This window comes from Mercenaria mercenaria, chromosome 3 (assembly GCF_021730395.1).
Source record: "Mercenaria mercenaria strain notata chromosome 3, MADL_Memer_1, whole genome shotgun sequence".
NCBI classification, from domain to species: domain Eukaryota; kingdom Metazoa; phylum Mollusca; class Bivalvia; order Venerida; family Veneridae; genus Mercenaria; species Mercenaria mercenaria.
This window is the reverse complement of record NC_069363.1, coordinates 95,054,897-95,071,419: the sequence shown is the minus strand read 5'-3', so window position 1 is coordinate 95,071,419 and position 16,523 is coordinate 95,054,897. Positions and strand designations below refer to the sequence as shown.

The 16,523-nt window shown below is 34.8% G+C and overlaps 1 protein-coding gene across 1 annotated transcript; it reads left to right on the top strand.

Moving 5' to 3' along the window:
* The first annotated feature begins 5,324 nt into the window (after positions 1-5,324).
* Positions 5,325-12,665, top strand: LOC123523340 (uncharacterized). The gene is made up of 4 exons (XM_045301026.2): positions 5,325-5,434; positions 8,097-8,263; positions 10,225-10,314; positions 11,423-12,665. The coding sequence occupies exons 1-4, from the start codon at positions 5,413-5,415 to the stop codon at positions 11,996-11,998; spliced, it is 855 nt and encodes a 284-aa protein (XP_045156961.2). The 5' UTR covers positions 5,325-5,412; the 3' UTR covers positions 11,999-12,665.
* Positions 12,666-16,523: the final 3,858 nt, after the last annotated feature.

Sequence of the window (16,523 nt, the reverse complement as noted above, 5' to 3'; positions counted from 1 at the left end):
AGGTCAGAAAGAAGCTTTAGAATTTTGTCAAAAAGGGAATTTTATGTTCAAGTTTGATTTAAGTTCTGGTTATCATCATGTAAACATAAACGAAGAATATCAAGATTTTTTAGGTTTTTCATGGGTAGTAAACGGAGAACGCAAGTTTTACGTTTTCACCGTCCTCCCGTTTGGTATTTCTATAGCACCATGGCTGTTTACCAAATTTTTAAGACCTCTGGTGAAATACTGGCGCGGAATGGGAATAAAGATAATTGTTTATTTAGACGATGGGTGGGGCACAGACACCCCGCCGTATGTCACAAAGTAAGCAATCAGGTTAGGCAAGATCTTGTTAGAGCAGGATTAATAGCTAATGAGGAAAAAAGTCAATGGGAACCTTGTCCTATTTTAGAATGGCTGGGAAATATTTGGGATTTATCTACAGGGAGTGTCGAAGTCCCTGTTAGAAAAATTGAAAAATTAAAACAAATGATTTTAGGATATTTACAGAATAAAGACAAATGTACAGCCCGTTCATTGGCGAAAGTTGTAGGAACAATTCTTTCCATGTCTTTTTGTTTTGGGAACGTGTGTCAAATTATGACCAGAAATCTTCACTTACCAATAATTCAAAGGGAATCTTGGGATACAACACTTGTGTTAAATTCTCAGTCTTTAGAAGAGTTACAATTTTGGTTCATTAATTTGGAGTTACTTCCCTTCAGATCTTTAGTTTCTCTGGATAGAATGCCGGAGAGAATTCTTTTCGTGGATGCTAGCAGTCAGGCAGCCGCAGGAGTTTTATTGAGTTCAGCGAATAAGATTTCAAGAGTTATGTTTACGGATGTAGAGATCAAGCAGAGTTCTACTTTCAGGGAGTTGCGTTCTTTAGAATATGCGTTACAGTCTTTTTGTAAACATTTGGCAGGGAAATTTGTTAAAGTTTATACAGATAATCAAAACAGAGTTAGAATTTGTAGTCAAGGTAGTACAAAAGTTGTATTACAGGCAGTTTCAAAAAGAATTTTTGATTTATGCGTCAAACACAAAATTTTACTAGAAGCTTCTTGGGTTCCGAGGAATTTAAACACAGAAGCCGATGCCTATAGTAAGATTTTAGATTTTGACGATTGGGGAGTTTCATCTTCAGTATTTCAGTATTTTAATGACAAATGGGGTCCATTTGATGTCGACAGATTCGCAGATTGTAAAAACAAAAAGATAGAAATATTCAATTCAGAATTTTGGTGTCCAGGAACATCAGGTGTAGATGCATTTGCATTTGATTGGTCAGGAAAGAACAATTGGTTAGTACCTCCCATTCATTTAATACAGAAAGTCATTCGTCATATGATTAAATGTGGGGCAGAAGGAACCTTAGTTATTCCTAAGTGGAAATCTTCCAATTTTTGGCCAGCAATAGTAAACACTTTCACCGGATCTTTCAGGGAATTTGTTGTTGAATTTGTTGAGTATGAAAAACCTAAAACATTTTTTGTACCAGGCTCATGTGTAAGCAGTGTTTTTGCTGTTTCTCCGTTTAATGGCAATGTACTTGTTTTAAAAATTAAAACAAACATAAAAAAAAAAAAAAAAAAAAAAAAAAAAAAAAAATACAGTATAAGATTGTGACAAAACTATTTTTCATACTTCGTGTATGACGTATGTGAAAAAAAAATAAAAAAAAAAAATTGTTGTTTACATGTGGAGAACAGTTAGAATCGGAACAATGTTAAGGTTGTACAGTAATGTCGCGGGTTTATAAGTGAATTGTATATGAAATATTAGATAGCATTTATCGGATAAGATTATTGATATACAGTGTACAGTCAATCAGTTTGTATTAACGACCTACAGTTGTTGTGTAAAGACGTTTTTACCTTTTATCATTTGGAAAAAATCATACAAAGATAGTATTTAGCGTATAAGGATCTACAATTATTTTAGTGAAAAATTATAAGATTATTGATGTACAGTCATCAGTTTGTATTAACGACTTACAGTTGTCGTGAAGAGATGTTTTTACCTTTATCATTTGAAAAAATCATACAAAGACAGCATTTTTATTGTAAACGGATCTACAGTTATCCTAGTGAAAAATTATCAGATTAATGATCTACAGTTATCAGTTTGTATTAACGACCTACAGTTGTCGTGAAGAGATGTTTTACAAAAAAAAAAAAAAAAAAAAAAAAAAAAAACATAAAAAGATAGTATTTTTATTGTAAATGGATCTACAGTTATCCTAGTGAAAAATTATCAGATTAATGATATATAGTTATCAGTTTGTATTAACGACCTACAGTTGTCGTGAAGAGGTCTTTTATATTTATTATTCGAAAAAATCGCATAAAGATAGTATTTTTATTATTTATATTATTATTATATAAGGATCTACAGTTATCCTAGTGAAAAAATTATCAGTTAATGATCTACAGTTATCATTCTGATTTAACGACCTACAGTTGTCGTGCCTTGACGAGATATTGTATATTTGCATTCGAAAACATTGTATAAAGATTGTATTTAATTGTAAAAGTTTAGTGAAAAATTATCAGAATAATTATCTACAGTTATCAGTACGATTTAACGACAAAGTTGTCGTAAAGAGATGAGATCTGATTTATATGTTCATCCTTTTTTTTAAACCGTTCGATTTTAAAACAGACAATAATATATATAAAATATGTATATATTAAGTTGACGGATGGTGATAAGTAGATTATTGCGAAAGACGTTAAGAGATAGCATTCACTTTTTAACGGGCTTCATTATAGCTGTGAAAATTGTTAGTTGTGCGTTAAGTATGATGTTTATAGGTATTACAGTTTAAAAATAAATGTATTTCAGGATTCGGAAAAGCATGAAATATGGAAAGAGATATCGCATTTATCAAATCATGGTTCTCTTGGCGCTGCAGCAAGGAAGATACCGGACATAGTTTTGGCTTCGAAATCCAAGAATACCAACAAGAAATACATTGGTTATTTCAACAAATTTGACAGTTGGTGCGGAAAACACGGTTTGGTTAGTTTACCTGCAAAAGTGACAACGGTTTGTCTTTTCTTGAGTGATTTAACTATCAGTGAAGTGTCTGGTTCTGTTCTGGAAGGATATTTTTACGCTATTAACTGGAAGCACGAATTGTCCCTTCTAGATAATCCGTGTTCAAATAAGTTAACTAAACTCACTTTCGACGGTAGTAGACGTCTTCTGTGCAAACCACCTTGCAAAAAGCAACCAGTTACTGTTGACATTTTAAATCGTATAGTAGATATGTATAGTAGTACAGGAAGTATGAATCTTAAAGACAATAGACTATGTACAATGTGTATTCTTGGGTTTTCGGGTTTCTTAAGGTTTAGTGAATTAAGTTCATTACAAATGAAAGATGTTCATATTCATGAAAATCACATGTCTTTGCATATAAGAAAAAGTAAATCAGATCAGTTACAGAAAGGTTCAGAAATAGTTATTGCTAAGACAGGAAATAAACTATGTCCGGTATCATGATTGAAGAATTATTTAGCAGCTGCATGCTTGACCGTCTCCTCTAACCAATACATATTTACAGATTTCTTAAAAATAGTAATAGATATATCCCAACTGATACCTTTAATCCCTTATCTTATTCAAGAAGTAGAGAGATATTTTTGGAAGCGATTGTAGCTATTGGTGAAAACAAACAAAAATTTGGTTTACATAGTTTACGAAGTGGCGGAGCCTCTGCGGTCGCAAATAGTACGGATGAAATAGATAGCAGACTGTTGAACAAGCACGGTAGATGGAAATCCAGCAGTTCCTCTGAAGGTTATATTCATTTTAGTTTAAACAGGAAGCTTCAAGTTTCACAGAATTTAGGCATTTGACTGTCTTTATAAATTCAGGGCATAATCGCGACATCTTTGTTTTTTTCGAACAGTAGTAAACCGCAATCTTTGAAACCTATTTGTGTTAAGTTGTTTCCTTGGTATAAGTTCTATAGTAAAGGAAAGAAATAATTTATTTTCGGACGAACGAAGTGAGGGAGAAAATAATATCTTTTTCTTTTTTGTACTTGAAGGTTTTCTTTCTTGTTTTTGTTAACTTTCGGTTTAAACTTATGCACGAAGTTTTCATGAGCTAGCGCGGGCTTTAGTTCATTCGAGGTTTACTACAAACAGCGTTAACACGTAGGTTCACCAAATTCTGATAATAGTTTTTACAGAATTATGAGGAGACGGTCTTAATGTCAGTTTTACTGTAAAATAAATAACATAAGTTTCTTTAAGAAATTCATAGATTTATAATTGAATGACAGTTCAAGGACATTATTCAGTTTTTTTCACATTGTTTTTGTTTTTGTTTGGCACATTCATTTTTCTAGTACAAACATTAATAATGATGTAACTTAAAGTAAATACTCGGAAAGCAGGGGGTTGAGAGAGCCTTTTCGCTGGTCAGAGCCCCGGATTCTCCCTACCTCCCCCCTCATATAATAATAATATTAAAAAAAAAAAAAAAGAAAAAAAGAAATAAATAAACAAAAAAGAGTTAGGGTTGGGGCAGCCGGCTCGCAGCATACGATTAACCTGTATTTCCGGGTTGTTTTAAATAAATAAATAAATAAAAAACAAAACGATTGTTTTTAACAGATTTAAAATTAAGAGAAAATGTCTAAAGAGTAAGATTTTTGACACGTAGTTGTAATACATACGAGCTGTTCATTCCTTTATTGCAAACGTTCATAGACATTCAAGTGTATGTACGATTTAATATGAAGTAATATTAGATTTAAAGATTGTTTTATGATGTCTTTACGTTATGTTTCGACATATTGATTGCGTTAGTAAATGTATATTAGAAAGAATTGTGGTATTGATACCAGATAATTTTGATTATATATATTATATAATATTCTATATATTGAATACATTCTGTTGATATATTGTGTCATTGTGCTATTGATTTGATACATAACAGTAGTAAACCGCAATCTTTGTAACCTATTTGTGTTAAGTTGTTTCCTTGGTATAAGTTCTATAGTAAAGGAAAGAAATAATTTATTTTCGGACGAACGAAGTGAAAGGGAGAAAATAACTCATTGCAGACTTGGAGCGGTCTTCTGCGCATGCCCGGAAGTGATTATCAATTGTAGCGCACGGCAAAATATGCATATTTTTGCATGTCCGCATGCATTTGGTGTACAATATGCATAAAATACTGACTAAAGGTTAGGGTTAGTATCACCATGGTTACAAAATATATACATTTATGATATTTTCGTTCAAATTTAGTTAATCCGGTATGTACCGGAGCCTGTAATTTATACCGGCGCTCCAAGTCTGCATTGAGTCACAGTCTTTATACCTTCATGATGACGTAATCAAGTACGAAACGTGTATGACGTAATGAATAGTGTATCAACATGAACAACAATTAAACCGAGAAATGGCGGCTGAGATGAGACCAGGTAATTTGAAATGAGTGACACGTGTTATACCTCTGCAACAAGACCTCATTAATTTAGAAACCTGGGAGAAGACATGGTCCATGGAGTTCAACCCAGACAAGTGTGAAGTCCTTAGAATCTTTAGAAAGAAAAACCCCGTGGTCTACCCCTACAAACTTCACAACATAGAGTTAAAAACTTTTGAGGCAGCTAAATACCTAGGCATAACCATTTCCAAAGATCTAAACTGGTCCAAACACATTGACAATATCACTTCCAAAGCAACTTCCACTCTTCGCTTCATACAACGAAATGTGAAAACTGACAATAAAAAGGTCAAAATTGCTGCCTATAACACCTATGTCCGCCCTCAACTTGAGTACTGTTCAAGCGTCTGGCATCCTTGGCAAAAAACCCTCACTAGCAAAGTCGAAAATGTCCAAAGGTCAGCTGCTAGGTATGTCATGTACGACTACAGTTACACCAGTAATGTTACACAAATGCTGAAAACTTTAGAATGGAATACACTCCAATATAGAAGGTTACACAACTCATTAGTAATGTTTTATAAAATAAGGACCCAGACAGTTGCAGCCGACCAATCTCATCTTATTCCAACTAGAAACCTAAATTACTTAATCCCCATTGTAATTCTATTGCCTCTGCCCCATTTTAACTGTAGCATACTGTCTTTTTTAGCTTTTATTATTTTAACATTGTAACATATCATTTCTTTAACAACTGTTTCTCTGACAGCGCCGCCCAGTGAATAAACTGATAGTCGGAAATCGACGGTTGGGTGAAAGATGTAGATGTAGATGTACCTTAATTTTACTGATTTGATTTAAGAAATAATTTATAGCAAGAGTGTTTTAATACAATCTATGCACGATGGGCGGTTATATCGATACGCCAGTCAGGAGGGCCCCAGTACTGTTAGTCGGCCTAAAAGTTTAGCAATATCTGCCTGAGATGAGACAAAAAGATATGCAGTATTTCTATGACAGGCAACAGCAGCCTTGAATCGCTTGCTTGACTGTTAAGAGAAGTTAATAAATCTTAGACCGTAAAAAGAAGTTAATAAAACATAGATCCTTAGTTCTCTTAAATTAACCCAAATCTTTGATGTCGTGCATCACTCCATTGGCATTGCTACCTGACCTTACCCCAGCCGATGGACAAGACGGTGAGCTTTAACCCTTACCCTGCTAAATTTCTATTATGAACTTGTCCATCTTCCAATTTGGACAGTACCATTGTAAAAACTGTTAAAAGATACTATCTGAACGGCGATGTGCAGGCTGAACTTGGTCTACACTGGTCGCAAAGGCAGAATCACTTGCCGCCAGCAAGTATGCGCGGATCAAGGGGGGGGGGGGGGGGGGGGGGGGGGGGGTCCGGAACCCCTCTGGAAAATCCTTTAAAAGGAAAGAAGAGAAGAAGGAAAGAAAATGTTTTATTTTTGGTGGAAAAAGGCAATATCAGGACCGCATTCAAAGTATATTCGGCTGCTGCTTCATACGACCCGACATAATTTATATTTATATTAATTATCTAAAAGAAACTAAGAATTCTACCTTGAAGAAAACTTGATTTTATCATCATCCCCAAATTTAACAGGTTGCACATAAAATTGTGAAAATAATGGATATATTGTATATAAAACTGCAGTGGAAAGGTGTTCTTAAATGCTCCTAAAATGCCTCGGAATACAGAAAATGAAGCACTAAATTTCAAAATTTTCCGGAGGGTGGGGTCGGACCCCCTCTGAGAAAATAAGCTGGATCCGTGCATGTATTAACCCAGGGTTAATGAACATTTCAGTGATAAGGCTGGTGATTAGTCCAAAAAGACAGGTAACCTAATGATAACATTGTCTGACAACGAAAGCAGGGGTCGTGAGTTCGAGTCCCGATCCTCAATGTATAAAATTTACTTGCATTCGGAAGAGAGTTCCGTTTCTGTATGTTGCACTATCCTCCCTACTAAAATTACTACTGTAATCGTCTTCTGGAGGAGTCGCCCATACCCACATTAATCGTGGCGGCTAAACTTGAATACACACACATGTCGGATCAGTTTCTACTACATATGTATGGATGGTTAGGCAGGTTTTCTGCACACGACAGTGGTAGCGAAAAATGGTTTGACACCATTGCCACGACATATCATAACTGAATGTCTGTCACACTGTGTACTGCCCCCAGATTCTTAAGTTTTGGAGCAAACATGAATTCTGTACTCCACGATCAAGCAAATCTACTTGAAAATCAAAATGATCAAAATTTCTTAAGTAACTTAGTTGAAAGTGTAGATTTAAATATTCATTAAATTATGTCAAAATCAGTTGTTACAAGATGAACACATAAATGAATTAAGAATTTATACTTTTTGTCCAAGGTGCCTTGATTGTCAAATAATTGTTCGCGTAAACAACTCGGTTATGTGGAAACGCGAACTTCAAACGGATATCCAGTTAATATTTTAAGGAAAAAAACTTTTGGTGGTTCTGGGCACTGTTGTGCCTATTACATAAAAGTCTTAACTAAACAAAAATGCAGAAGTGATCTAGATACGCATATAGATTTCACGATATTATCTAGCTAAAACTAATCTTTTGGAGAACATTTACAGGTTATCATATACCATTCTTGTTGTTATAAATCGTAACTACACTTTTCAGAGGAAGGACGCAGAAGGGCTATACTACCTTACAAGACACTAGCGGGTGTATCTGGGCTGCTCGGGGCCGGTCTTCTAGCATGTGGTATTAAAGCAGTGCTGAGCAACAAGGAATCTCACCACTCCGAGATGCCATATTTTCTTGGAGGATTCGTTGTCGGAACATTAGTAATATAATCAAATATCATACAATAATACATTTGTAGATTTTCCAATATTGATATAACATTGATATAACCTATGGCACACAGAATCCTGAGCAATTACTTGACTCATATTTTGTAAAAGAAGGAACTTTTTTTAACAACTGTAAAATGAACGATTCGTAACAAGACTGTTGTTAGTTTTGATCCGATAATATGTATGTAATTGCTGAAAAAAGGTGAAACATGTTAACATAGTTTATTATTTTACAGAGAAAAAAGCAATATAATCAACCTCTCGAAATACATACTATGGAAGGCCGGTGCGCCATGCTAAAGGCCAAATACTTATTGCTAAATGCCATTTACTTGATACTAAATACCAATTATTTAATGCTAAATGCGAATTACTCTATACTAAATGCTGCATACCAAATGCTTTATGCCATATACTTTATGCTAAATGCCAAATAGCTAATGTTAAATGCTAATAACTAATTGAATCTCTTTACCTAGTGAATGTAACTTATATAAGACTACCAGTCTGACTTGAAATAATAGAATCTTCTACCGGCCATAAGAACATTGGACCGTTACTGTTTACTCTTAAAATGTTTAGAAAAAGTTGTTAATAGACAAAGGTCTGTAACAAAGGCCAATGACTATTTAAAGGATGCATTCATACACTTATATATTCAGATCATTTTTTGAATAAGCACTTAGCAATTAGCATTTGACATTTATATTTTCGCATTTCTCTGTTAACAGTCAGCATTTATCGTTTGACTATCATTAAATGTGACAATTCAGCATTTTGCAAATAGCATTTTCATTAACTACTTTGTCATTTGGCAATTTAATAGAATGGCGCACTGGCTTACCATACCAGGGTACCGGCACTGTATTTTATCGGAGGCCGGTGCGTCATGCTAATTGACGAAAGCCAAATATATTATACCAAATGCCAAAAGAACTAAATGCTAAATGCTACATACCAAATGCTTCATGCCATATTCCTTTTGCTAAATGGGAAGGGCTGTAAGCTGATGTTGAAATAACTCGTAGCCCAACCCTTTTGTTTTTTGTTGTGTGTTAAAAATGTATGTAATATTGTGTGTAATATTGAAACAGAGAGCCATAAAAATGATTAAACTAAACTAAACTAGCTAAATGCCAAACGCTTCATGTCAAATAGCTAATGCTTATTGCTAAATGATACATGCTAGATTCTTTAATTTTATGAATAAATGATGTCTATCTATTAACTTAATGAATGTAACTTTTAATTATTTAAGACATATCGGACTGGAAACAATTTCATGTTTTACCGGCCACAATATTGGACCGAAACAGTTCACACATATAGAATAGAAAAAGAAGTTTTAAATATAGACAAAGTGACTAAATGGGGACGTTCACACACGAATATATTCAGCTCTCTTTTTAAATAAGTACTTAGCAATAAGCATTTGGCATTTATTGTTTCAAATTTTTCAATTAACAATTAGCATTTATCGTTTGACAATTACCATTTGACTGTCAACATTTGGCAAATAGCATTTTGCATTTACAATTTGTCATTTCGCATTTGGCAATTAGAATGGTGCACCGGCTTTCATAGAAAAGTTCTTTACAACTCTCAGATTTCATATTTTATGGAAGACCGGTGCTCCGTGTTAATTACTTCATGCTAAATTCCGATTACTTAATACTTAATGATGTTTGAAAGACCGGTGCGTCATGCTAATTTCCAAATACTTAATGACAAATATTTAATGCTTAGTGCCAAATACTTAATGCTAAATGCCAAATAGTTCTTTATGGCGATAAAATTATTTTTATTTACATTATTTTTAGTAAATGGATCCATTGTTCTTATACAAATACGTGCAATGACTGAAGCCCGGATTCTCAATTAATTACGTGGAGTTCCTAGATTCAATACCGCCACACATTTTAGTGCTCTTACTTGTTTTCAATTTCCAGGTGTTAATTACAGCTGCGGTTTGTGGAGTAATATCCCTGAAGGCACCAGACGCGAACAGTGAAATGACTAAAAAGAAAGTAGGAACTATGGTATGTTTTTTTTCTATATTTTACATGTGGACAAATTTATTACTTTAATCATTTTCCTGCTTTTTAAAATTCTTTGAGTTGCCTCCTTTCTTTGAAGGCTCATAATGTCTTTGTTTAAAATGTGACTGCCACATTTTCCGTTATGAACATAAAATACATTAATTTCTTGTGAATTCCTATTTCTGGTAATTACTTTCTTTAACATTTGTCAAAGGTTTGAATATTGCTGAATATACTAGAATGTTTTACTGAATCTATTGTTTTTATTACCTCCTTTTATGACTCTAACTATAACAATTCATGTGCAGTATAAAAAGTAGTGCCTTTCTATCCATGTAAGTACGCATAACATCTATTTGGAAAGCTGTTTTATCTGTTTTTAATATATTTTTTTAAGCATTATGGACCTTTCACCATATTTTGAATTCTTTCGTAATATGACGTAATAATTTCCTTATTTCAAAGCTAGAAAGAGCTATCACAGGGCAGAGAAACCTCTTAGAATAGAGATATCTCTCTAACCATAGAAATGTCGCTATAAAATAAATTAGTTAGAGAATAAATAAACGACTTCCCACTTAAGTTACTTCACAAAAATTAGCAAAAAAAAAAAAAAAAAAAATCCTATGGAAGCATAGAACGCAACCAGGCAAAAGTAGTGTTAGACCCGGCTTGATTGGATCTTTCACGGAAGGTAATGAAATGACTGTGTACCCTCACGCCCTTCTAGCACCCGCTTAAGCGGAATTCTATCGTCGACTGAACACCATGGTCCCAACGGATCAGAAATCATAACTACACCGAGTCTAAGAACGGGGAGATTTTTTAACAGCCACCACACTGCACTAATAGACTGTTGTTGTGACAGTGAATAAAGTCTCAGTCTGATCCAGTCTGTTCATGGGAACGAGATAAGATCAAACAGCAGATTGAATTCTTGTATGTTTTTCTTTGATGGATTGATTACTTCGTATCCCGTTCTATTTCGAGAGTTTTAAGGCAAAATATATTTGTGTATTGTCCGGCGTAAGCATGTGATACTGTAAAAAAGGAGAAACCTTTTTTTCCAAAGTAGATACCACGTACAATACGATTATTTGTATTTCAGATGCAAGTACAGAATCTGTTGGCTGTGTTTACCATATTTGGCTGCATTCCTAGCTGTGCTTTCGCCGGGATGGCGGCTTTCTCTTCCACTGGATTCTTCAAAGGCGAAAATGGCGATGTCAAAACTCTTGCAACAATTATTTTAGCCGGATGCATTGCAGCATTCTTTTTGGCATTTGTCTCTGGTCATATTATAACTAAATATAGCTCTTACTTCGGTCTTATAATAAAGCATGACATCCGCGGAAATAGAGTATTTATAAATACCGGTGGAACGGCTGTGATGCCATTGACAACCGATTATTCTTTGTTCCAAGCGGGTCCACACATGACCGGAGATCAGTTGCACCAGTTACAGACACAGAACAACCTGCATCAACATTATTTAATGCAGCAGCAGCAACAACAACAACAGCAACAACCGCTTCGATATTCAACTGGTTTATATCAGCCGCAACCGCCACCACCGCCGCCACCCCAACAGACGCAGTATTCGCGGAGTTTGTACCACCAACCTCCGCCGCCGCCGGCGCAAAGAAATCAATATTCAGGTGGTTTTCATCGCCCGGCATACTAATATAATACTCCAAGACCCTACCCGCCTCGTTATGTCGTCAAGTAAAAGAAAAACGAAATAGCAAATGTGTTACTCTACAATATTAATATTAAATGCGAGTTATTTGGTGCTGTCACACAAAACAGTGCGCCATATAACCTTATATAACCATACATGTCACAGGGGTGCAGTATGAAAAAAAAAAAACTGAATTGAGCGTAACAATGTATTCATGCGCCATACTTGAGAACATTCTAGAAATAGAGCATAAATCACTATCAATATACTGAACTCGCTACGTACGTAGTTTTTCTTGTTTTGATGATTTCTGTATGATTTTATATCCACCGTAAATATGGCATGTTGTTTTCAACCGTTATAACGGACTGTTGTACATTTTATGTATTTGTTAACAGAACCATGGGCGTTAATTATTGGTGCATTGTGGAATATTTAGAGCGATTGAAGAAATATTCCGCACATGAATAAGATAACTAGCATCCTTTGTAAACCTTTTATTTGACTAACACGGCAGAATTATTAATTGTGTTTAAGTTTGATTTATGTTGTTGTGTTATTATATATTTTACTGACATCTTGGGCCCTATAACAACCATAAGGTTGTTACTTGAAATGTATTCCACAGAATGAAGGAAAAAAATAAATAAATTATTCATATTTCGGATATCAGTCTTATTTTGATACAGATTTAGATATACATGCTCGTCGTTTTTGCTCTATATCTGTACTAAATAGGGATGTCAACAAATTCGAATACTGCTTATTAAGGTATGATAAACATGAAATTTTGAGTTGATCAGCTGATGACCGAATAGTCGAGAATTCGTTTCGTAGATTGACCGAGTATTTGAGTAACAAAAAACTACTAGTATTCGTTGCCATCCCTGGAATCAAATTAGACATCACAGTATGGCGTATGGCTTAGTTGTGATGCAGTATAAAATAAATATCTTTCCAGACATGGCATATGCTGTAGTAACAGCAGCAGCTTTAAAATCAACTGATCGGTCTATTTATAGAAGATATACATCTGAACATATAGCATTACCCTTGTTGTCGGAAGTTCGGTTTATCTGCATTTATTAACCGTTTTTTTAATAACTGGAAAATGCCACTGGTGCCAGTCCAGTAAATGTACCGACAATGTATCCAATCCACACATATTGTATATCATTGAAAACCACATACTGTCAAACACGACATAAATAAAAATGTTGCAGGCTCATGGACGGTAACTTGGAAATGCAAGCTTCCGTCAACGCCCTCACATACACTCGCCACAAAAAAGAGATTGGTAACAGTCATAGTTTCTCTAAGACGTCAAGTTTTTGTTAATCACTGGCAAAATATCAAGTATCCTGCGTACTGCTATTGTTGTGAAACAAACGGATCAGATCCTATGCCATACAGCTGACGCAAATTAACAGTTTTAATATTTTTAAATGCACGGAGTTTACATTCTTACGGAGTCTTATTCCCATACTTATATCAGTCACTTGAGTTCCCTGCCGGCTGACTCGATTTCTTGCTTGAGTTACTAAAACAAATTATGTGAAACATATTAATATCAATATACGAAGAGATTTGCATGTGCATATCTTGGGATGTTGACAAATGGATAAATATTTCACATTTATGCCAACAAAATTGTCTGTTGAAAACTTAAAAGAAAACACAATGTTGGTGCTCTTGATTCTTAAGTTTTTTAAGTTAACAATGCTTTATAAGGGATTATTAAATAACTATTAATTATTAGCCCTTAAACACAGCATTTGCCTCGTCCAATAATACAAAGGCCTCCTCTATAACAGTGCCAATATCTGTATCAGTCAGCGGCCCCGGGCCGAAAAGTAATATAGATATAAAGCACACATTTTAAGGAATTTGGTTGGCTAATTAGACAGGGCAAAAAAAAAAATGATATAGATTCGCAGCTGGAAGTTCGGAAACGGCAGCCATTTTGCTTGTATTAGTTCTTTAATACATGGACAAAGTAAAACAAAAACATTGGTTTATTTTCAAAATGCACTGTGATATATATTTTGATTACTTTACTTAACATTTCCATAAAAATGGTTAAAATATGTTGTGTATTTTTAGAGTTGTTCTTTTTTACAATTAATAAATTGAGTGTTTAAATGTTGAACCTTTAAGTACATGTAGTTATTTAATAAAATTTTCAATAAATAAGTGATTTGATATTGGCACTGTTGTTTGTCCTCGGGCCAATACGACTGCCCTCAGACAGGCCAATATCGAATTGCAGCTTTATATCTTTTAATGTCGGTGTTTGGTGCATCAAAAACTCATGATTCAAATACCATGGCGTTGAGATTTATATCGGTCGTGATATACCTGCATAATGCATGTCACTCTAGTAGAAAAATTGAGGTTTTTCCCGGCCTTCCGACGCAGATAATTTGATTTTTAGCAAAGTATGCAATACATCGACTTTTATTGCAGTCCACAGTGTCTATGAATTTCAAATCACTTGTGTAACGTGTTATACAAAGTCGGCTACAGATATAGACATGTCCAGCATCATCTGTTGTTAACCCTAAAGGAGGATTATTTTTTATCAATAATTCTGCAGTACAAACGCATGTCTTGCTAAAACAGTATGCGTTTTCTCCATCTAGTTTGATACACTTAACCTTTGAACTTTCACCGTCTGAAACATACAACATATCACAATTGATGTTTAAGGTTAGATACCAAGGATTCATAAAAAATTTGTTCCCGGACGTGTCATTTTCTAAGGTTTGGAGAACATGTCCCGCCGTATCAACGATAACGAGTTTGCTTGAAGGCTCTTCGAACGATACAACAAATGTGTTTGCTATGTTGTTAAATACAATATCCAGGCATCCGATTCCAATATCAATGTCTTGTCTAGTGTCAGAAATATTATGCGAGTCTGAAATTCTATAATATCTTATCTTTCCTTCGGTTGGAAATGTTACCACAAATAGGGATTGATTAAATCGTGTTACTCTCGCTGGTGCAGAACGCGTGATAACTGTATGTAAATGGTTTTCCTCCAAACATGGAAATTTTCTCGGCACCAGAGCAATAATGCTGCGTTTTTCACTAACTGTTGCCACAAAACTATATTCATTCATCAAACAAATATCACTAAACGTGTAATTAGTACCCAAAATCGCATCCCCTTGTGCAATTTCACATCGCAGTTTCATTGCTCTGGGTGACTTGAACGTGTTCAGCTCTCCCATGTCGGAACATTTTAATATATTCGCATGGAACTCAAACCGCATTATTTTGGCCTCTTGTGATAGTTCTTTAACTTTATTCTCCAGCGAGTTTTTATATGCCAGAAAATTACTTATGTCGATAAATAATTCGCACTTGTTTCAAAGCGCTTCTTTTCTTTCTATCTTAGTTTTGATGTCTCTGATTTCCGATTTCAGTTCTTTGATTTTGACCGAACTGGTTGTTATAGTTTTGTCGTTTAGCGTGACGATCTTTTCTATGCTCTTTATCATTTGGTCGTCAAAGGTGGTGAGCATCCTATTAATCAGTTTAGTTTGCTGTTTTCTGACCTCATCCGTTGCTTTATTCTTGTATTCTTTATTAGACGTCTTGCAGGTGAGGATTGCTTCTTCCATACGACAGATTTCCTCTTCAGCAGTATTTAGTTCTTTAATAGTTGCCAAAAACTTGTCGTGCAACTCGAGTTCTTTCACAAACTGCGGAAGATGTGTCCACTTATGAAGCGACCTGCGATGTGCACTGAAAATACCGTATTCAGTTTTACATTCAGAACATGCAAATACTTTACATTTATCACAATAGAATTTAATCAGTTTTGCTGTATGCTTTGAACAGTGTGTCATGCATAAATCCTTCGGCATCTCATTTTTGTCCAGTATCTTATGGTCAGACCTGTAGGTGCGATGGTACTTTATGCATGTTTTGCACATATATTCCGTGCAAGTCGAACAAAATCCTTCAGCAGCTGGAATGTCCTCAATACTTTCGTCCTTCTTGCAATGTTCACAAAACATTTCACGAATTTCCGAATCGCTTGATTCACTTGGAGGATTATTTAAATCTGTCATGTTCTGGTCGTTGAAAGTCCTTCATTAAAATGGGTGTATATATCACTCGGATTACTGCTCTGCTGATATTATCATACGGCCATGTGACATTTATATAAATGTATAAAACGACACGATAAACGATCTATATAGCTAGATCTTAAGTTATCTTCGTATTAGATAAAGGGGCAGTTGTATTTTAGTATATTAACGCTTCATTTTTTTTTAATTTCAGATTTTGTTTTGAAACCACGAGATGCACGTTGCAAAGCTCAATATGATTATGGGTATATTATTGACAAACTTCACAAGATTCCGGGTTATGGCAGTCAGCTTTCCAACTGTGTTTGGTAAATTAAGAGGTTATGGACTGACTGCATGTTTAGTGCGCAAACGTTTGCCGCTGACCTGTACCCCTGTCAGTCGTTTATAGCTTTATTAGCCGATCGTTTAGTGGATTTTCTTTG

Coding starts and splice junctions, on each gene's coding strand:
- LOC123523340 (XM_045301026.2), top strand. CDS start 5,413: ATGGCGGCTGAGATGAGACCAG. Junction 5,435..8,096: donor GGCGGCTGAGATGAGACCAG/GTAATTTGAAAT, acceptor TACACTTTTCAG/AGGAAGGACGCAGAAGGGCT. Junction 8,264..10,224: donor GATTCGTTGTCGGAACATTA/GTAATATAATCA, acceptor TTCAATTTCCAG/GTGTTAATTACAGCTGCGGT.